The 22,937-nt window shown below is 35.4% G+C and overlaps 2 protein-coding genes across 3 annotated transcripts; one reads left to right on the top strand and one right to left on the bottom strand.

Moving 5' to 3' along the window:
• The first annotated feature begins 757 nt into the window (after positions 1–757).
• Positions 758–6,984, top strand: LOC112022554 (methylsterol monooxygenase 2-2). Of its 2 annotated transcripts, none has more exons than XM_065769397.1 (7): positions 758–965; positions 2,317–2,454; positions 4,621–4,766; positions 4,923–5,042; positions 5,144–5,356; positions 5,463–5,543; positions 6,575–6,984. In XM_065769397.1, exons 1-7 carry the CDS (start codon positions 936–938, stop codon positions 6,654–6,656), a joined length of 810 nt encoding a protein of 269 aa, XP_065625469.1. In that variant the 5' UTR covers positions 758–935; the 3' UTR covers positions 6,657–6,984. The 2 variants fall into 2 exon arrangements, with proteins under 2 accessions (XP_065625469.1, XP_065625473.1); XM_065769401.1 differs by lacking the exon at positions 758–965 and adding an exon at positions 1,892–2,007.
• A 9,811-nt stretch (positions 6,985–16,795) lies between these two features.
• On the bottom strand, positions 16,796–22,164 carry LOC112022545 (probable protein phosphatase 2C 24). The gene is made up of 4 exons (XM_024055158.2): positions 21,471–22,164; positions 21,039–21,356; positions 20,773–20,878; positions 16,796–20,680 (listed from the first exon to the last, which is right to left on the bottom strand). Exons 1-4 carry the CDS (start codon positions 21,945–21,947, stop codon positions 20,349–20,351), a joined length of 1,233 nt encoding a protein of 410 aa, XP_023910926.1. The 5' UTR covers positions 21,948–22,164; the 3' UTR covers positions 16,796–20,348.
• Between the last annotated feature and the right edge of the window lie 773 nt (positions 22,165–22,937).

The following is a 22,937-nucleotide window of genomic DNA, read 5'->3' as shown; positions in this document are numbered from 1 at the left end:
TAGATCTAATTAAAAATTAAAACACGGATATAGGTAAGATAATTTAAGACAATAAGTAATTAATTACTAACTAGTAGTAAAAAGCCAAAATTTGAGATCTGCTGCGATATCTAACCGTGAAATAACTCTCAATGACTAAAATTAAGAGTTGAAAAAAATACTTTCAAAATTGACCATTGAATAAAAAAGACAACGCGTACCATTTTGTGTACATGTATTTAAACACATGTTTTCAGTTTTTAAATAATATTACACGTATTTTCACACACTTTTTTACTAACATATATTTTCAAAAAAATTAAAAACTATTGTTTAAATACCCGTATCAAACGAACTTTTAATCATTTTAAAGTTTTTTCAAAGATATAACAAAATATATAAGGGTCCGTTTGGTAGGGCATTTTAATCACCCATTTTCAGTTTTTAAACAATATTACACATATTTCTACATATTTTTTTACCTACACATATTTTAAAAAATTACAAACAAGCTCAAATAAGTTTCTCATATTTTAGGGGGTACCTAACATGCATGGGTCAAAAAGGTCGTGCAAAGCAAAAGCGATTCATTGGTTGGGGTGCTCAGCACAGCACATCCGCTTCATAGATAGCAACGACGTGCAATACTTCAAATCCTATCTCTCTCTCTCTCTGTTTTTAGTGTGTACCAATGTACTGCCACCACTTCTTCCAAATCTTGTATTTACTATCTTAACAAAAAAAAATATATAGAAATTGAAAAAGGGGCCCAAGAAAAGGCCCAGATTCCCTTAGACAGTCTGTCTCGTGGGTTGTTCCTACCTTCCTTATATTGCGTCTCTTCCTCACTGAAACTCTCTCACTCTCTCTTTCTTTCTCATATTATTTGAGTATTATTATATATAGTTGTAGCTTTATTCTTAATAAAGATCAAGTTTTCAGTCCAAAAGTCTTCAATGGCTTCGATCGTCGAATCTGGGTGGCAGGTACTCCCTTTTATTGCCTTTTCTTTGACAACTTTTACTCACTGTTTTTTCACTTCATCTTGAGTCTGTGTCTGATAATTGTTAGTTCTTGCCTTAGATTTAGTTTCTTTGTTGACCATTGTTGGTTCTGGACCTTGTATGTGCATGTACCAATGTATGTGTGTGAATAGCAATGCAGGTTAAAAGACATCAAGTGGGTTTATCTTGGTTTCTTGTTTTTGTTAGCGTTGTGCGTGAGATAAGGGATTTGATTTTTGGCAGTGCTTTTCAAATTGCATCTGGGTTTATGGGATTTTTTTTTTTTTTTTTGGTTTCTTAAACTTTTAATTTTTCCTTGTAGTATCTGTTGAGGATAGCGACACTCGAGAGTGCTGTTTATTTGCTAGTGTGAGATTAAATGGTAGAATGAGTAGATTGGATGTGAAGCAATGTTTTCTTGGATTTTTGTATATTCTATTAGGAACTGTACCTAAAGGTATTTGGTAATGTATATTGGGATGGAGAATCTAGAATCAACAACTCGAATCATCAAGGTGATGGTCCCACGGTTGAGATGCTCTAGTCAAGCTCTGAATTGTCTTTATAAATCTCTTTGACCCCAAATTTTGAAATTGAAATCTGTGTTGTTCCGAAATGTTTTATGGGATTGGGTTTTTAGGAGGTTGAGCTCTAGTGGGGATTTGAAGTCCCAAGTTTGTAATGCAATACTCTGTAGATTTTAGCTGAATTCTAGCCACCCTTCCCCTCTCCTTTTCCTCCTATTTTCCTCCGATGTGAATATACACTTGGGCCAAGAAATTATTTCTAGGGAGTGGAAACCATTATTAATCCATTATACCCTTGGGCTAAAAAGTTATTTTGTGGAAAAATGCTCGAAAAGCGGTCAAGACGTTGGAAGTGTTGGCCATTTTCATGATGAGCATTGCACTCTTTTTCTTAATATGCCAAGCACGTCTTTTCATTGCTCAGGACTACAAGGACTAGGGTCTTCTGATAGAAACAAGACTTTTAGTTGCTTAGGTGCCACTGTAGCTTATTGGCTGTAAGGATGATGAAACTATTCTTTGTACAACGCCCCTTCCCCCCCCACTTTTCATTGAATTTTTTTTTTTTTTTGGTTATTTCGTTAATAGGAAGACAGTTTTCGGCTTAACCATTTCCTCATCTGTATGAACACCCAAGTTTTTCTTTTTCTTTTTTATTTTTCCCTTGGAAATAGGGCAGTAGGAATGTTACTTGAAAATGTTTCTGATTTGACTATTATGATTCTTGAAATGATAATTGTAAGAATTGCCTCCGTTGTTATGAAATATTTTTTTAACTATGTAGAACTCTCTTTTTGATGATGCAGTATCTGATCACACATTTCAGTGACTTTCAACTGGCATGTCTTGGAAGTTTCTTTCTCCATGAAAGTGTGTTTTTCTTTTCTGGACTTCCTTTTATATTTCTTGAGAGGGCAGGCTGGCTGAACAAATACAAAATTCAGGTTTAACTCTTTTACTTTGTCATTACTCAAGAAGTAGTTTTGTAATTTCTTACTTTTTCAAGCTGAACTACAACAAAAACAAAGCCTTAGTCCCATATCCATGAATCCTTGGCTGCTTAGTTAGGGTTGGATGTAGTGGATCCATTTATAATAGAGTGATTGCCATCAATCTACTGCAACCCTCCTTTTCCTGGGCTTGGGACTGACTATGAACTAAATATATGACACTAAGCACAAACACAGTCATAGTTTGTTTTTTCTTTTCAAGCTGAATTGGGGATCATTTTTCCCTTTTATCAAAGCTTTAGATTAGCCAGTGATATATGGGATTAGAACATTATAAAATTCAGTCAACAATGAACGTGTTTACTAGATAGGGGCAGTGTTCATTTGGACAATAAAATGGAATTGGCGTTTTCCTTGTTCTGTGGAAATAGCTTTGCAATGCTATTCTTCTTCTGATCAAATTCATGCTCTAACCATGGTCAGAATTTTAATCCTAGTTTTCAAAATACAAAAATTTCTTATGTTGTGTGTGGATGGAATTTGTAACAGTTTACCCATAGAGTTTGATAGTTCCTCACCCATTTTTATCTATATAGATAGAATTTTGTACATGTTCAGATGTTTTATAAGTTAAGGATTCTTGTACAAGACAAAGTCAAATATATGAAATTGTGTTAGTATGTGTGTGAAGGGAATTTTGTAACAGTTTAAGATCAGGTGGTGATGCAGACAATAAAGAGTTCGAGGGAAAGCAAGATTAAATACCAAAAGTTTCAAGTATTGTGGTCTAGTTTCAATGTGCAGTTTCTTGACACCTTGGGTGATTTAGGTTATTATTGAGTTTTAGTATTAAGTTTCTTTAGGTTAAGTTTCTGGTTCAATTTTATTTATTTTTACTACAAGAGTGGTAGTTTGTAAATTTTCAGATTTGTGGAATATGCTGTAGTGTGCTGTTCTAGAGACCCATGTCTTTCTTTATGTTTTGAGTCCTTTTCCTTTTTGGTTTAAAAGTTCATAATTACTTTTCGTTATTGTTAGGAGTCCTAGACTTTCTAGGAAGTGATTATTTGAAATCCAAGTTCTTTGAGGAGTGGTCTTGGCCTACAAAAGAATCTTTATGTATTCAATTAAAGATAGATATAGAGAGATTGATTTTAATTAAATTCTAGTGGCTTATTTCAAGCTTTGAGGGTGGGCGCGTTTGCCTTCTCCTTCCTATGTGTAATTGCCTAGTTTTTATATTTTTTTGTTTCTCATTCCATTTGCCATTTAACCACAAAGAACCATCAAGCTCATTCAAGATCTATTTTTTTTTTTTTTTAATCGCTCAACCTACCCGAACCCCTAAACATCAAAGCCTATTCAAGAACTCTTTAATGTCTCATCAAGAACCGTAATTTAGTACTAAACTCCTAAAATGATCCTACATCACAATCAGCATCAGAGCCCAGCAAGGGTTTTGACCTGCATCAGGGAGTTCTCCATTTTGATAGGGCCTCACCCATTTTTACCTATGTTGCCGGAATTCTGAAACAGTTTAAGATATTCTACAAGTTAAGGACTCTTATACGAGTTATAACAAAGTTAGAATATGGTTAAGTGCTTTTTTTCCCCTGCAAAAGATGAATGTTCCTTTCTTGCTCATGTTTGAACTGCTATCTACAATTCAAATGCAAGTTCAAAAATAACCATTTTACTCTATTAATTCAAACCCAATTGGAAAATGTTGATCATTATGGTTTATAGATTTACTAGTAGACTATTATGTGTAAATGGGTGAGGCCCCATTAAGATTGATAGGAGGCCATTCCATCATAGTTTATCCCTTTATAGGCACACACACAAAGCTATATACAAGAATTATGTTAGTATAACTTAAAAAGGAAAAGAAAAAGAGAGAATCATTTTAGTATATATCTTCACTTTGCAAATAATGCCGTGTAACAAATAGCACACGACTTCACAACACTAAGCCTTTTTTTCCCCAATTTGTTTTCTGATATTTTATAATCAAAAACTTTCCATTTGCATTTCTTCTGCCACTAATTTGGTACATAGTATAGATATGTTCATCCTTCCCAGTTGTAATACAATATCTTTATTTCTCTCTCCTTGCTATTATATCAACTAGTGACATTACTTATTTATGTTTTCATACAGACCAAAAATAACAGCCCAGCAGCTCAGGAGAAATGTATTACTCGCCTACTGCTTTATCATTTTGGTGTCAATCTTCCAGTTATGCTTCTATCATATCCCGTCTTCAAATTCATGGGCATGCGTAGTAGTCTTCCATTGCCGTCCTGGTATTTTCAGGTTCTTTATATACTAAAGCTTTTTTTGTTAGATATATACAATGCTATTATAATTATATAGATGCCTTCCATCAACTTATGCTGTACCTGTGCAATTTCCATTTCATATAAAGCATACTAAGCAAGATCCTGATTTTGGTTCTGCAGGAATATAGTTTTTATGCAGATTATGTTCTACTTCGTCCTTGAGGATTTTATATTCTATTGGGGGCATCGGGTTCTGCATACAAAATGGTTATACAAACATGTCCACAGTGTCCATCATGAGTAAGTGAAAGCTATGAGTGCTTTATCAGGTATTTGGTTGTGAAATACTCTTTTTCACTAGCTGCTTTTGGTTGCTCTTATGGGCTTGTTAACATGTCCAGATATGCTACGCCCTTTGGTCTGACTTCTGAATATGCTCATCCTGCTGAAATACTTTTCCTTGGTTTTGCTACCATTGTTGGTCCTGCAATCACTGGACCCCATCTGATTACTCTCTGGTTATGGATGGTACTAAGAGTCTTGGAGACAGTTGAGGCACATTGTGGTTACCATTTTCCGTGGAGCCTCTCAAACTTCATTCCTTTGTATGGGGGGTAAGTGTCTAGTTTTTCCTCTTGTGGGTTCACTTTGCATTGTGTATGTGGTTAAGTGTCCATGATTTACATGTTGTTCTGAAGTGTTTGTTTGATGATTTTCCAGTGCTGATTTTCATGACTATCATCACCGTTTGCTCTATACCAAGTCTGGCAACTACTCGTCAACTTTTACTTACATGGACTGGCAAGTATTTTTGCACATGCTGGTGAAAGCATCAGCATGTTTCTATTTTTTGGTTGGACTCTATACTGTCTTATTATCTCTGAGCCAAGCTTGTGAAACATAAATGGATCTATGTTGAATTCTTTTATTTTCTTTTCATTTTGTTGATTTTAAATTCAATCTTTACTGTCTTCAGTCAATTCTTTTAATATGTAATCAGTCAAAAAAGAAAGAATGGAAAAAAAGAAAGAATGTGGAAGATAGTAATAATAATCTCAAACCAATCCTCGACCAGTTCACTTAAAGTGTTAGTTTCTCTAAATATTTTGCAAATATGAGGCTTTTCTGACAGAGTTTTAGTCTGATTTGCTCTTACTTGTAATTCAAACTTTTTCCAATTGAAAGTGTCTAGAGTATTACCAGTTCTAACCAGCCTCCTGGTTAACATTTACATGCTAATCATCATGTATGGGTCTTAGATATAGCCAAGCCTTCACTGGAGGCATAAGATGGATTGAAGCTTATCCAAACATATTGTGTACATGCACAGGTGCTCACACAGAGAGAAGTGCAAACACATAGAAGCCTTAAGCTCTGTCTAGATACTAATTACTAGCCTTCTTAGTTATTAATGTTGTATTGAGGCCATCTTAGTTTTTATGATGAACATTTGGTATTGTTATCATTTTAGGTACGGCTGTGAGAACAATGGACTTTAGATTCTTAATGAGCCCTTGTCTCTTTGGTAAAGAATGCGTTAATGTTTTATGTGCTTTGTTGCCAGAATCCGATGCTTATGATTTTCAAGTGCTCATGCTCCAAATGTTTCTTCTTAATGTCCTTTTGACATCTAACACAATTCCAATTTTCTAGTTCTTTTTTTCTTTGTAATCCAATTGGGTTCTAAGCTATTAGAATTGTAACATGCCTTTTTCTTTTGGGTTTTGGTGCTTTTATTCTTTTCTTGCATGATAATAAGCTTGTAACACCTGGAGCTTAGTATGAAAGTATACTGACCTCGTGATGACAATTCTGTATGTTTTTTTTTTCAGGATATTTGGAACTGATAAAGGTTACAGAAAGTTGAAAACACTGCAACATGTTGGAGACGGAGATGGAAGGAAGCAAATGTAGCGATAGTAATTTTCTTTTCTAAGTAGCTGGACATCAAAAAAATTGCTTCCTGATTTAACATGTTGGAGGTCCCGTCCTCTCCTTGCCTTATCTTGTGTTCAACCGCCTTTTTGTGTTTGATAGTTGTTCTCATTCACAGCTTGTGGTTATGTGGAATCAGTGGAAAGCTTTCTTTGGACATGGGTCCTGCTGTTGCTTACATGAATGAAGTAGCTGTTCCTTTATTCTTTCTCCTTTTTCTATGTTTGATGCTAATTTCTTATAGATTACTACTGAAGTGACCCAGTTAATAATTTGATTTTGGATCATGGAATCTTGATTGCGAGTACCTTGGACTTCTTAACTGTGAATGCTCATTTCTTTTATATTTGTTTCAGGTAGTTAGGTTAAATGGCAAAGGTTTTAATATATAATGTAACATTCCCTATTTTATTTACATCTTTAAGATGTACCATATGGAATCCTAATGAGATCTATTTTTAAATTATTAAAATGTTAAGTTTCAGGTAGTTAAGATTGATCTTAAAAACTTCCATGAATTCTCCTTTGTCACATTTCACCAATTGTGGAATTTTTTTTATAAAAAAATTATAAATACTTAATGATTTCTAATTCCTTTAAAGATTTACAATGGTGACAACAAAGGCAGTTATTTCATGGAATTTTATAAATGGGCTTCCAGATGTTTGTGGGACTTGGATATAAAGGACAGTTTTATTTGCTCGGATCTTGTTCTTTAACCTCTCGTGGGTCCATTCTTTTCCCATGTTAGATTAGATGTGTGTACATATTCTACAGAATTGTGCAGATTGAACAACTTTATTGTGGAATGTCAATTATTTTTCTTATATTTGATAACATCTTCACCTAAACTGGCACATTGTATAAACTAACGTATTTTAGTCAGAACAAAATAGAAAAGAGAAGCCAAACAAAGGTTGGATAAAAGAAAAGAATAACTTCCTCGTTTGCATTAAAGAAAACTTCAATTGGATGTCAAATTCATACTAAACCAAATGCTTTCCACTGAAGTGGCATAAGGTTGGTTCATAGTTCATAGTTCATAGAAGCTTCAATCATGAGATCATAGGCATTAAATGTTATAATTTTAAAGATATATTCAATGCCATGTTATTTAAAATTTTAATGATGTAATATCCTATACAGTACTAAATCCAAAGAATAAAATCTTAATCTTGAAATTTGACTCTATTGATTTTAAATGAAACGAAGAGTATCCAAAACAGTCCTGTGCTTTAAATGAAATGATGGGATGGTAGGAAGCCAATGCAGTTCTATGCTTTATTAGCACTTGTCTTTACCATTTAATTAAATGTATTAACAAATCTCAACGTTTGGTTGAGTGGTTCTCAATGCCTTAAGAGATTTATGGGCAACTGAGTCTAAAACTCTTAACTAGCATCCTAGGGTCATCTCTCTCTCTCTCTCTCTCAAAGAATTAATAATTGCTACAAGTACTTTAGTGTGTGGGATGAAGGACTAGGTACAATTTAGAATAGTCAAGTGTTGGACCAAGTTTGGAGGTCTAATTCAAAACCACTAATGAGGTCAAAGAAAAAGCCAACAGAATTTGAGAATCCTGTAATGAGAGGTGGTTTGACGTACATGGGTGTCGTTGTGTCCTTGTTTCTCACCAAACAAATTCCCTTTGATTGATAATAGTATATTATGGATCAAACATTTAAATTCCACTGCTCTTTGTTCTTTTCCCCCAATTATTAGCTATAATAAGGCATAGACTATAGGCCACTCACGCTACCGTATCTAAGCGTTCACACTTCACAGCTATATTCCCTTCCCTTATACGTGTTCATTGTTTATTGTTACAGCCTTAAGCTTTTACTAATTTTTAGTACCATCTTTGAAGAACCCTAAATTAAATTCACCATTCGAAAATTTTAGGAATCAAATTACCTCCTTTTTATTTTTTTTTTTAATTTTTTACATGGTCTATCAGAGTAGTTGTTGGTTTGGCATGATATATATATATATATATATATTTTAATAAAATACTATTTTAGCTTTTAGACTTTATTCGTTCCTAAACTTAATTTTTTTTTTTTCATTTTTAAATTTTGTGAAGAGTTCTTTTAGTAGTTTAGAGGCAAAAATAAAGAAGAAAAATAAACATTTTTCAATAACTCATCACGATTTTACTTTAGGAAACGGAAAATTTTAATTTTGATATAAAGATTTAACTTGCAGAATTTTTACCATTAAAATTGAATTGTAGATTTATTTATTATTTTTAATGTGGCATGCTAAATGAAACTTTGGACTTATCAATATAGGTTCAAAATATGAGAGATTCAGGCCCACAATTCACTCTAGCGCAAGATAGAGGCTAGTACTGAATCCTAAATAATCATATAGAGAGACTTTCTATTTGATAGCAGTTTATCTACCTTTTTTTAATGAATATTTTTGCTGAAAATGTGCTAAAGTATAATCGTATGTTGAAAAAAATTTGAAAAAGTAAAAAATATAGAAAAAAGTGAGGTTTTAAAAAGCTGTACATAAAAGCTAAAAACTAAAAGTTAATGCTAAAAGCTGATGCCAAACATACTTTTGGTATCCATCTTTGCTAAGAATTGAAACTTCGAGTTGCTGGATTGAATTCTTAGGAGAATTGCAAGTTGCAACCTTAAGCTTTATTCTCACTAGTGTATAATCTGTGTATATGCACTATACAATTAAAAAAATTACAATTACATACATATGTGGATTCAAATTATACTCTCTCTCTCTCTTTTATTTTTTTTAATTTTAATTTCTTTTGGATATACACTTGAGTTTACTTTTTTTTTTTAATTAATTTTTTTATGATTTATTTATATTAGACTCTTTGTTTTTTGCACCTCAATAACTCACCTAAAACAAAATTAAAAAAACTTAAATTGAACATGTAGCGCAAAATTAGATAACAATTAGAATCCAATTTAGAACCTAATTGAATTTTCTCTCAGTTTTTCCTATATATATATATATATATATAAGACAAAGTTTAGGTATAAAATTGGTTGTAACCTAAGGTTACAACCTTACTTAATATCTTTTTATTGGAGGTGAATTTTGACAAATCTACCATTGGATTACATTTTCTTCTTATATCTGAGCCCTTGTCTCTTTGGTAAAGAATGCGTTAATGTTTTATGTGCTTTGTTGCCAGAATCCGATGCTTATGATTTTCAAGTGCTCATGCTCCAAATGTTTCTTCTTAATGTCCTTTTGACATCTAACACAATTCCAATTTTCTAGTTCTTTTTTTCTTTGTAATCCAATTGGGTTCTAAGCTATTAGAATTGTAACATGCCTTTTTCTTTTGGGTTTTGGTGCTTTTATTCTTTTCTTGCATGATAATAAGCTTGTAACACCTGGAGCTTAGTATGAAAGTATACTGACCTCGTGATGACTATTCTGTATGTTTTTTTTTTCAGGATATTTGGAACTGATAAAGGTTACAGAAAGTTGAAAACACTGCAACATGTTGGAGACGGAGATGGAAGGAAGCAAATGTAGCGATAGTAATTTTCTTTTCTAAATAGCTGGACATCAAAAAAATTGCTTCCTGATTTAACATGTTGGAGGTCCCGTCCTCTCCTTGCCTTATCTTGTGTTCAACCGCCTTTTTGTGTTTGATAGTTGTTCTCATTCACAGCTTGTGGTTATGTGGAATCAGTGGAAAGCTTTCTTTGGACATGGGTCCTGCTGTTGCTTACATGAATGAAGTAGCTGTTCCTTTATTCTTTCTCCTTTTTCTATGTTTGATGCTAATTTCTTATGGATTACTACTGAAGTGACCCAGTTAATAATTTGATTTTGGATCATGGAATCTTGATTGCGAGTACCTTGGACTTCTTAACTGTGAATGCTCATTTCTTTTATATTTGTTTCAGGTAGTAGGTTAAATGGCAAAGGTTTTAATATATAATGTAACATTCCCTATTTTATTTACATCTCTAAGATGTACCATATGGAATCCTAATGAGATCTATTTGTAAATTATTAAAATGTTAAGTTTCAGGTAGTTAAGATTGATCTTAAAAACTTCCATGAATTCTCCTTTGTCACATTTCACCAATTGTGGAATTTTTTTATAAAAAAATTATAAATACTTAATGATTTCTAATTCCTTTAAAGATTTACAATGGTGACAACAAAGGCAGTTATTTCATGGAATTTTATAAATGGGCTTCCAGATATTTGTGGGACTTGGATATAAAGGACAGTTTTATTTGCTCGGATCTTGTTCTTTAACCTCTCGTGGGTCCATTCTTTTCCCATGTTAGATTAGACGTGTGTACATATTCTACAGAATTGTGCAGATTGAACAACTTTATTGTGGAATGTCAATTATATTTCTTATATTTGATAACATCTTCACCTAAACTGGCACATTGTATAAACCAACGTATTTTAGTCAGAACAAAATAGAAAAGAGAAGCCAAACAAAGGTTGGATAAAAGAAAAGAATAACTTCTTCGTTTGCATTAAAGAAAACTTCAATTGGATGTCAAATTCATACTAAACCAAATGCTTTCCACTGAAGTGGCATAAGGTTGGTTCATAGTTCATTGTTCATAGAAGCTTCAATCATGAGATCATAGGCATTAAATGTTATAATTTTAAAGATATATTCAATGCCATGTTATTTAAAATTTTAATGATGTAATATCCTATACAGTACTAAATCCAAAGAATAAAATCTTAATCTTGAAATTTGACTCTATTGATTTTAAATGAAATGAAGAGTATCCAAAACAGTCCTGTTCTTTAAATGAAATGATGGGATGGTAGGAAGCCAATGCAGTTCCATGCTTTATTAGCACTTGTCTTTACCATTTAATTAAATGTATTAACAAATCTTAACGTTTGGTTGAGTGGTTCTCAATGCCTTAAGAGATTTTTGGGCAACTGAGTCTAAAACTCTTAACTAGCATCCTAGGGTCATCTCTCTCTCTCTCTCAAAAAATTAATAATTGCTACAAGTACTTTAGTGTGTGGGATGAAGGACTAGGTACAATTTAGAATAGTCAAGTGTTGGACCAAGTTTGGAGGCCTAATTCAAAACCACTAATGAGGTCAAAGAAAAAGCCAACAGAATTTGAGAATCCTGTAATGGGAGGTGATTTGACGTACATGGGTGTCGTTGTGTCCTTGTTTCTCACCAAACAAATTCCCTTTGATTGATAATAGTATATTATGGATCAAACGTTTAAATTCCACTGCTCTTTGTTCTTTTCCCCCAATTATTAGCTATAATAAGGCATTGACTATAGGCCACTCACGCTACCGTATCTAATCGTTCACACTTCACAGCTATATTCCCTTCTCTTATACGTGTTCATTGTTTATTGTTACAGCCTTAAGCTTTTATTAATTTTTAGTACCATCTTTGAAGAACCCTAAATTAAATTCACCATTCGAAAATTTTAGGAATCAAATTACCTCCTTTTTTTTTTTTCATTTTTAAATTTTGTGAAGAGTTCTTTTAGTAGTTTAGAGGCAAAAATAAAGAAGAAAAATAAAAATTTTTCAATAACTCATCACGATTTTACTTTAGGAAACGGAAAATTTTAATTTTGATATAAAGATTTAACTTGCAGAATTTTTACCATTAAAATTGAATTGTAGATTTATTTATTATTTTTAATGTGGCATGCTAAATGAAACTTTGGACTTATCAATATAGGTTCAAAATATGAGAGATTCAGGCCCACAATTCACTCTAACGCAAGATAATTGAATTTTCTCTCAGTTTTGCCTATATATATATATATATAAGACAAAGTTTAGGTATAAAATTGGTTGTAACCTAAGGTTACAACCTTACTTAATATCTTTTTATTGGAGGTGAATTTTGACAAATCTACCATTGGATTACATTTTCTTCTTATATCCTTTATGCTTGCAAAATTTCTAGAAAATTAAAGATCAATAGCTATGTCATCAATAAATTGTTTAAATTGCAAGTTTTTGTAGTTTAAAATTATGCATAAAATATAAGCTTATAGATGATATAGTAAATGATATCCAATTGACACAAAATTTGACATGTCTATTAAGAGCATAAATAACATATAATTCAACGGTTAGATTTTCAAAATATGTAGTAATATTTATTTTATTGAGTAAAATTGTAGCCTTAAGTTACAATGAATCTTGTAGCTAAACATTGTCGATATATATATATATATATATTTGGATATTAAAAATTAAAATCATCAGATTTTGTACCACTTTTAGGTAAACTATTTGATAAACCAACTTTTTTGTGCTAAATTTAAGGGATCTCATCAATTTGCATTATGAAGTTAGAATGCTTTCTCATGATTTAAGGCAATTAGTCCGAGATATAAACAAATATAGTAGATCAATCAAATGCTCTCCTTATGTTTGTAGCCAACATATGGGCTTAGAGCATTTCATTTGGTCTTCTAAATTGCAGTTTTTGCTATTATAGATGATGATACATGAAAAGAGGAAAAAAAAAGAAAAGAAAAGAAAAGAAAAAAAAAAGCATCCACTCATGCATTTTGCAAAAAAAAAAAAAAAAAAAACATGTAAAATACAAGTCCACTACTCATCCCATCTCTCTTTCCTTATATTAAATACTCTAAAAATACCATCACACACCTTTAATGCGATGTTTACTCCAAAAATTGGCCAAGACGAGTAGATTTGGGGGTGTGTGTGTGTGGGGGGGGGGGGGAGGTAGTTTTGCAACTGATAGTTGAGCTTGCCATTATGAGTAGTATGTTTGTTAATTTTTTTTTTTTTTAAACCTATGGATTGAGCTAGGGATGGTTGATGGGTCGGATCGCCATTGGGTTGGTTGGTTTTAATATGATGTGTTGTAAAATGAATGTAATTATGTAAAATAGATAAATAATTTTTTATTAGTTCATTTTTGAGAATTTTTACAAGACCAGATGTTCTCATGACTTTGAATTTTGCAAATGTCATTAATCCATTTGACAAAAATCCCTTTTTATTTATTGGCCCATGGATGAGTTTAAAATATGCATTCTTTTCCCTCCTTGCTGCACTCCTCCAAATTTCCCATGCGATTAGCTTAGCATATGTGAGAAAACAAATTTGTATAAGTTGTTGCAAAATAATGTTTTGAATTAAATTGAGCTTTTGTAAAAAATTATGAAGAATTGTTATTGTGAAATATAATTTTAGGTTTTAAAAATGCACTTTTAGGCTCCTAAAATGCCTAATCAAATAGACCCATTGGGTCGAAACAATTGGGGCAGAAAAAATCACCCAACTATATATATATATATATATAATTTTATTTTTTGGAGAAGCCCCCAGGGTAATTTTATTCATGAACTAACAACAATAAAAAATAACATGAGAAATGTTTGATGGGACAAATTCCATCTAGACTAAAAAATGAGAAGAAAGCCTAACTCTCATGGCTAACTGCCTTCTAGTATAAGAGGAGTGGGTTTGCAGAAACCCTATAACAAACCCCCCAATAAGAGCGTTAAAAACAATTCCCGAGTCCCTTTCAAAATCTACTTTGTTAACGTGTATTAGGGTATGTGGGCTTTAGGCCCACCTTGTTTACCTGTATAGCACACTTATTTGTACTACACACTCTGCCTCCTATATAAAGGTGCTCATGTATATTCTATTATTTGAAAAATACAATACACTTATTCAGTATTTCTAACATGGTATTAGAGCCACTTTCTTGTGGCCATGGTTTTCTATCCTTACTGTATATTTAAGAACAATCTTTGTTTTTCTCAGTGTTTTTTTCACTGCGTTCATCTTCTTTGGCTTCCTATTGCTACCGTTAAAACTCTCCGGTATAGTCATGCCACCGTTAGAAGTCGCATTAACACTGCAAGACCATTGCCTTCCTCAAACTACCGTCACAGAGCCAAATTTCATTCAAGAGATCTTCTTAACCTTATCAAATCTCAAGATTTCATTAAGCTTCCATCTTGAGTTTGAGAGGGGGTATTAGAGATATATTAGCCCATTAGCATAGGCCCAAGCCTAATTGTACTTTGTGTGCAAGCCAAGTCTCGTACTTGTACTAGAAGTCTACTAGTCTAGGGTTTAGTTTATTATATATACACATGTTATGATTCATTGTAACACAGGATTTGTACTACGTTATAATATATTATTGATGTAACCCTTTAAGGTTTCCTCTGTGGATGTAAGCCGTTAGGTTGAACTACGTAACTTTCATGTGTTATTGTGTTCTATACTTTATACTTTCGCTTCCACATTCATACTAGCACATTCTACATGGTGTATCAATGCTAATATTTAACATGGTATCAGAGCCACTATTCTGACATTTTCTTAGCAGTCTTGTCTTTATTGGTGTTACTCTATTCTCAACATTGCTTTCGCCATCACAGCAGTCGACGTAGCCTCTTACTGTTAAACCTCCGACGTCTTCCAGTCGTCATCCTTGGGTTTCGGACCTACAATCGCCGCCGTTGAGGAGTTTCACACCGCAAAGACCACTGCCCTTTGCATCACTAACGTGAATATTGCTTTAATTAATTTTTTGCAGATACCACTAAGATCATCTTGTGCCGATCTACAAACTTGTGGAAGCCTCGAACCCATCGAAAATCGCATGCACCCCTACGCGCCGCTCAAAGGTTTTGAGCCACAGCCTATGGGCCCCACGCACCTTCATGCACCACTACATATCTGGGTTATATCTCCACGTGCTCTCACGCAACCTCACGCGCCTCAACGCTCCTGCTAACATTATTCTGCCACGTCAGCCCTTATTGCGTCAATGCTGACATCAGTTGCTTACGTCAGCTGTTGACGTCATCATTTGACTTTTAGAGATTTGGCCATTGACTTTCAGCTGGTTTGTCCATTGACTTTTAGCAGGGTTGATCGTTGACTTTTTCCTAGAGTTGACTTTTTGCAATCCAGGTGCTTCTTACCTAGTTTTTCGCGTAAATTTCATTTTTGTAGTCCATTTTTGCATATTTTGCTTCTAAATGAAGAATAAGGACAAGTATTCTTCTTTTTGCAATAATCGTTGCCGACAATCCAACAAACGTTTTTGCAAATATTTTAGCCATAATATTGAGACTTGCTATCAATGCAACAAATCAGTTGTTTCCATTTCTACTGCTACAGTTGCTAACACTGAGAGTGTCCAACCCATAGCTCTTGTCTTTGCACAGTCTCAGTCTTCTGGATCAATTTTCACCATTTCTAGAGATGACCTTATAAACATCATCGCTAATGTCATTCGTATGGTTGGTAATGCATCTTATTCTTCTTCTTTCTCAGCTTTATCTGGTATGTCTCTTACCTCTTGACTTTTGGATTCTGCTTCTTGCAATCACATGACACCTTACTCGTTCTTATTTTCTGAACTTAAACCTACACCATGCCCTCTTAATATTTACACAGAAAATAGTTCCACAATGTCTGGTCATAATATAGGTTTCGTTTTAACCTCTAACCTCTCGGTTCCTGGGATCTTTAATGTTCCTGACCTTTCTTACAATTTATTTTCTATGAGACAATTAGCTGAGTTGGGTTACCACATTATTTTTGATTATTCTGGGTGTATTGCGCATGATATGAGAACGGGAAAGGAGCTTGGGACCGGTCCCAGAGTTGGGTATATGTTTCCCGTGGACAACCTTCGTCTTCCACTTATTGCTCTTATTTTTGTTGCTGCAACTGCAGCTGTTTCTTCTATTCCTTCCCTTGCACTTTGGCATGCTCGATTTGGTCACGCATTTTCCTCTCGGGTACAACAATTGGTTTCTAGAGGTTTGTTAGGTTCAGTGTTTACAGAAAATTTTGATTATGTCTCATGTCAGTTAGGAAAACAACCAACTTTGCCTTTCAATTCTAGTGAATCAATATCCACTTATATCTTTGACTTTATTCATTTTGATGTTTGAGGGCCTTCCTTTGTTGTTAGTATTGGTGAATCTCGATATTTTGTTGATGTTCTTGCAAAATAAGCAAGATGAATGAGTTTTGTACTATTGTATTAGGATAGGATATACTATACACAAAGTCTTACTATAGCTGGATTTTTCATATGAAACATTGTTCTGAATTATTGCAAGTATATTCTAATTTTGCAAAAATGGTTGAAACTCAACTTTCCAAACGTATCAAAATTTTTCGATTTGATAATGCTTTTGAGTACACTCAATATGCTTTCCAAACTGTTTTGTATTTCTATGGCACTGTTCATCAACTAACTTGTCCAAGTACCTTTCAACAAAATGGTAGAGTCGAACGAAAATTTCGTCATATTCTTAACATTGTTCGTGCTCTACTTCTCTCTGTCAAAGTTTCTGCTCTTTTTTTGGGCAAAGCTGCTCTTCATGTTGTTCATGCTATTAATCACATTCCAAGTCTTGTTATCCAAAATCAAACTCCATATGAGTGCCTTTTTGGGTCACCTCGAGACTATCACCACCTTCACTTCTTCGGTTCTGCTTGTTTCGTTCTTCTTTAGCCACATGAGCATAGCAAACTTGAGTCTTAATCAAGGTTTTGTTTTTTTCTTGGCTATGGCGAAACTCAAAAGGGGTATCAGTGTTATGATCTTGTCTCTCATCATCTTCATGTCTCTCGCAATTTTGTCTTTTGGGAATATCATTCCTTTGTCGAGCTCTCTCACTTTCGTGCCTCCCTATCTTCCTCCTCTGTCTTAGATTTTTTTTTCCTAGATGAGGCATATATTCCTTCTGCAGCTGCTTTTGGTCCTCCTGCAGTTGCTCTTGGTCCTCCTGCAATTGCTCCTGATTCTCCTACAGACTTCTTTGTCCAACCACTAGATATCATTGATCTTTTTCCTTGTTTACCCTTTAATGAACATGTGGAAGATGAACATGTCATAGATGAGCTACCTAACCCTGGGCTTGGGTCCCTTGCTCTTTCTTCGCCTAAAGATCTTGCACAAGACATTCCACCTCGTCACTTAACTCGGGTAAGATCTATTCCTGCACATTTACTTAACTATCATTGTTACACTACCCTTGCTACACTGCATGAGCCTCACACCTATCATGAGGCTTCCACTGATCTTTTATGGCAGATTGCAATGAAAGAAGAACTTGATGCATTATCTAAAAATCATAATTGGGATTTGTTGGCTCTCTCCCCTGGGAAATTTGTAGTTGGCTGTAAGTGGATCTACAAGATTAAGACTCACTTTGATGGGTCCATTGAACGCTACAAAACTCGTCTTGTTGCAAAATGTTTTACACAGGAGTATGAGATTGATTATGAAGAGAGCTTTATTCCGGTTGCTCATATCTCATTTGTTCGTGTCCTCTTAGTTGTTGCTGTTGCCAGTAAATGAGACATTTTTCAGATGGATGTCAAAAATGCATTCCTTAATGGGAATTTAAGTGAAGAAGTTTATATGGAATCTCCTCCTGGTCTCTCTGTTGATTTAAACAAGATTTGTCAGCTTCGACGTGTGCTTTATGGCTGTAAATAAGTTTTACGAGCTTAGTTTTCCAAATTCAGATCTACCAACTCTCGCTTGGGTTACATGGCCAGTCATTATGATTCTACGTTATTTCTTTGTCGTACTGACAAATGCACTATTTTTCTTCTCCTATATGTGGATGATATGATCATAATTGATGATAACCTCAGTGACATTCAAGAACTCAAGGATTTTCTTAGTCAGCAGTTTGAGATTAAAGATCTTGGACATCTCAGCTACTTTCTGGGTCTTGAAATGACTCATTTGGCAGATGGACTTTATATTACTTAAGTCAAGTATGCCTCTGAACTCTTGAGTTGGACTCACTGATAGCATTGTCTAATCTCTTTATTTACAGACGCTTGGTTGGCAGCCCAGTTTATCTCGCTGTCACTCTTCCAGACATTTCCTATGCTGTTCACAAGGTGAGCCAGTATCTGTCTGCTATATGATTAACTCACTATACTACTATTCTGCGCATTATTCATTACCTAAAGCGCACTCTCTTCCATGGTCTTTTCTACTGTGCTCAATCTTCTCTTATTTTCCATGCATTTTGCTGATGTTGATTGGACAAGAGATCCCCCTGATCCAAGTCCACCATTGATTACTGCTTCCAAAAATCCTATTAATAGTGGAAGAGAAATCTTCTTTGACAAAGCTGCCATACCCTCACCTCTTTCATTTCGGATGATAGTAACAATGCCAGCTTCATTAGTCTTCAAACATGGTCCCGTCGTAGATTGCCTTAAGCTTGTCGGGGTCTAGAGGTTTCCACTTAACACTGGCAGTACGTAACTGCTTTGAAAGGCCTGGGCTGGTAATTTGCAGTTCCGAGAGTAAACTGATAGTTGACCCTAATCTGCAGTTCTGAGAGTAGGCTGATATAGTTGACAAAAAATCTTCTGAGATGGTAAACTCAGTTCATTGAGACGAAACTTGTTTCTTTGAGACCAGATAAACCAAGCCACCGTAGCAAAAATTTCCAGAGAACGAGGTCATTGTCCCACCAGTGTAATTAAGTCTGAAAAAGAAGCTAGGCTGGGGGGATTTGTGAAAATCCACGAATACATTGGTTCCCAAATGGTCTTGAGATCTTCACAATCACGAAGAGCATAAAGGGTGTTCTCCTAAAATTTTAACATACTACCTAAAGAGTTACCTAAGATTTTATGAAGTGGAAGATTTTTTTTTTTTTGGGGGTTGGGTGGGCTTCGGAACCTTGAGTTTCCAAATTCGTGACCAAAACAATTTGGAGGCTGAAGAATCCGATCTTGATACTCTCTCCCTATCTTCCTCTTCATTGAATAAATCCCATTTTTACATTTCGGCCAAACCATACAGTCCTGTCGGTAAGTCACCCACAATGGTATGGACCAATCTTCTGAGCTTCAAAAGGGAGGAAAAGCTGGTCGATCCTATTCGTATCCCACCATCCAGAGCCAGAATCAATCAAGTAGGAGACAATAGTAACATCAAGAATCTCAGAGCTCGTGGAGAAAAAGAGTTTTTGATGGTCTATCCCCCGTCAGCCAGTTATCTTCGTACATTCGAGCACTCTTGCCATCCCCAGTTCTCCACAGCATCCCAGTGGAAATGACAGCTCTAGATTTTAAAATGATCTGCCACGCAAAAGAGCCCGTTTAAACTTTAGCCTCAAATACTGATCCTTGAGGATTACCAAATTTGTAAACAATCATTTTTTATTTTGATTTGAAATTTTGTAAACAATCATTATTACTCATTAAAGGAGAGCAATAAAAATGATAGCGCATCCAAATCGAAGAGATATCATTAGAATGAATTATTATTCTGATATCAACTATACGATCCCTTCCATGTGACCAACAGAATCATAACCACAAAAAAGAGAATCCATTAACCTTAAAAGGCTATCATATTTACTTTATATACTTTCCCCATATTTTGGTTTGTATATATATATATATATATTATATACTTAATAAATGAAAAAACTACAATTACACCATTGGCCTTTTTTAATTGAATGAAATCTCTTGATAAAAGATAACCGAATACAAGAAAAGTTGAGCTCAGCAGTCACAAACAAATAGTGGTTTCACTATTTCAAATTTGATTCTCTTCTTACCAATCACCCAAAAAAGCCCAACCCGACAAACCCAACCCATAAATTTAATTGTTTTTTTTTCTTTAAAAAAATAAAAAACATTGGATGGCTAATGGTTACGTGTCCTTCTTAGGTCTACCACGACCACGCTAACGTTGTCAGAACTGTGCCTAGCCAAGGCCAACTTCGTAAGCAACATCGACGCGTCCGAACACGCCTTGTCGGATGTTTCGGAAACAGCCACCTCAGCACCCGGCGGAGAACACGGAGGCGCGTGTGCTTTCCCTCTTAAGCACATACGCGCCACCCCACACGCCGTCTCGTTTGAAATCACGTCCCAAAGCCCATCACTCGCCAGAATCAGACAGTCATCCTCCGCCGTCCTATCCGTGATCGTCACCTCCGGCTCACAGCTCACATAAGGCTTCAGATAGTTATCACCTGCCAAAATATCACGACCCATATTGAGAAATTTGCTATTGAATTTGAATTTGAACACAAGAGAGTGCTAATTTTCAGTGTTTGATAATTACCAATAGCTCTAGACATGGCGAGAACTCCGAGGACACGTGGGCCGTCCCAGTAGATGACCCGACCACCTGCGGCTTGGATCCGTTTCAACTCGTCCGGACGATCCGGCTGTTACCACAGCATCTCAAATGTCACTGAAAAGAACAATTTCCAAATAAAGAAATTTGACATATTTTTTTGCAACAATCACAACCCTCGGATCAGACGATCTGACGGACCATGCTTCCTACTGTTGTTGCAATTATATGTACTCTTTTTAAGTACTAACCTTGTGATCGGAGGAAAGAGGTACAGGCTTGCCGTTTCGGCAAAGCACAGCTCTTGAATCGCCACAATTGGCCACGATGATCTTATTGGGTGTCACAATTGCAACAACCGCAGTAGATCCAACCGCATCGCACTCTGGAGATTGAAGCTCACACCTACACTTTGCACCCAAAACGGTCTCGTTCCATGCATTCACTTCCTTATCCATGCGATAAAAGCTTCGCTCCATCACTCCCTTCCACTCTTCCTCTTGCGTCTCCAACAACAACAACTCTTCCTTCACCAGCTCATGTAACTTTTCTCTACACTTCGTTGCTACCTGAAAATAAAAACAAGGCAAATTTTAAAACTTGGGGAATAACCAAAATCAAAGTTGCTATTTTGAATGGTTTGAATAACAAAGCGAGAGAAGAGAAAAAAAAAAAACACATACGTGAGAGCAACCATGGCCGTCGTAAACGCCGAAGTAATGCAATTTCGTTGTGGAATTGTGGCCATGGCTAGAGAACGAAGGGTGGATAGCCACAGCGTCTTCCATGTCTCTCCGTCTTCCACACAGAGATGCAACACCGAATTTCGGGTACTCACTCGAAACCGAAGTCGAAGCACAACCATCATTCGAATTCGAGATCTCTTTGGTCTCGGGCCTCTCGTTTTCTTTCTTCTCATCGTCCGTAAAAGAGGTCTGTACGGCCTTCTCGCAGTCGCGAGAAAACGGCGCCGTGCAATAGCCTTCTAGCTTCTGACGCTTTTGGTCAGTACTAGTACTCTCTTGCTCCGGTGTGGCCACGCCGGTTACGAATTTGAACCGTCTGATCTCCATTCTCCTCCGCCTCGCCGCTCGGGAGCTCTGCACACACGCCGTTGATGTCTCGCTTTCGTTCACCAATCCACAGCAGACCCCCGCCATTTTCAAAAACCACCCAGTTTCATTACCAAAACCCAAAAAAAAAATAAACTCAGGCTATTTAAACCTTTGATTTTTCTCTTCAAATTATTGAAATCCCAGAGATTGCTCGGGCGCTAATGAAAAAGGCTTTGAAAGGACTTTCAGTCTAAATTGCCTTCTTTTTACGTAGAGAGCGGCTTTTTTTTTTTTTTTTTTCCTTTTTCTTTTTTCTTTTGGGTTATGACCGTAGTGCTTCTCGGCCTAAAAGAACAGATCTCCACCGTTGATATTCGCGGTATTCCTCTTTTCTCCTACGTTAGAATCAACCACGTGTATCTTCAATTTCATGTAAAGAGGTACGTGGTCCAATTGGTTTTAAACACCTTTGAGTACATGAACTTTCTTTCCTTACACGCATGTGGTCCTACGCTACTCGTACTAGGCGTGGTTTTTCTCTGTTTTTTAAAATAAAAAATTTTCGCTTTTCATGATTTTAGAGTTGTTGACACGTGTCTCCATCGTAGGATACTAGACTCGGCTACGATTGTTGTTTAATTTGTTTTTTTTTTTTTAAATTTTAAATTCCAACTTTATTCCTCTCAGCTCTTGTGGTCCAATGAAATGCCTGTACGTATCAGTTTCCGATTTGGACAGGTGGGCCCATGTGTCCCAATCGTTGACGTCTAATGGGAATATCTGTAGGCGATTTTCTTAATCTTTTGACACGTGTCTTAATCTTAGACCCCATTTCATTGACCCCATATTAAAATTGGAGTAAAAAGTCTAAAATAGCCTCTACCGTACACGTCAGTAATAATAAAGCTTTTGATTCAGGTAGGCAGGAACATAATCAATAAACTAGATTTCTTTTACACGTGGTGTGAGGGGATTGGGCAACGTGTGCAGTGACAGATAGGACAGTACGTCTTGTGGGGGCCCATGCCATGGAAGAAAACACTCAAGCCTTAGAATAGGCTCCACGTGGAAAATCTGGCTGGCGAGCAATTGTAC

The sequence above is a fragment of the Quercus suber genome, unplaced genomic scaffold (assembly GCF_002906115.3).
Source record: "Quercus suber isolate HL8 unplaced genomic scaffold, Cork oak 2.0 scaffold_28, whole genome shotgun sequence".
NCBI lineage: Eukaryota > Viridiplantae > Streptophyta > Magnoliopsida > Fagales > Fagaceae > Quercus > Quercus suber.
Note: the sequence above shows the minus strand (reverse complement) of the source record. Positions and strands in the feature narration are given on the sequence as shown.

Bases quoted from the DNA above. Each gene is read 5' to 3' on its own strand.
- LOC112022554 (XM_065769397.1), top strand. From the start codon at position 936: ATGGCTTCGATCGTCGAATCTGGGTGGCAG. The intron at 966-2,316 runs GTACTCCCTTTT...TTGATGATGCAG, and splicing joins TCGTCGAATCTGGGTGGCAG to TATCTGATCACACATTTCAG. The intron at 4,767-4,922 runs GTATTTTCAGGT...TTGGTTCTGCAG, and splicing joins AGTCTTCCATTGCCGTCCTG to GAATATAGTTTTTATGCAGA.
- LOC112022545 (XM_024055158.2), bottom strand. From the start codon at position 21,947: ATGGCGGGGGTCTGCTGTGGATTGGTGAACGAAAGCGAGACATCAACG. The intron at 21,357-21,470 runs GTATGTGTTTTT...TTTTATTTTCAG, and splicing joins ACGGCCATGGTTGCTCTCAC to GTAGCAACGAAGTGTAGAGA. The intron at 20,681-20,772 runs GTAATTATCAAA...ATATTTTGGCAG, and splicing joins CGCCATGTCTAGAGCTATTG to GTGATAACTATCTGAAGCCT.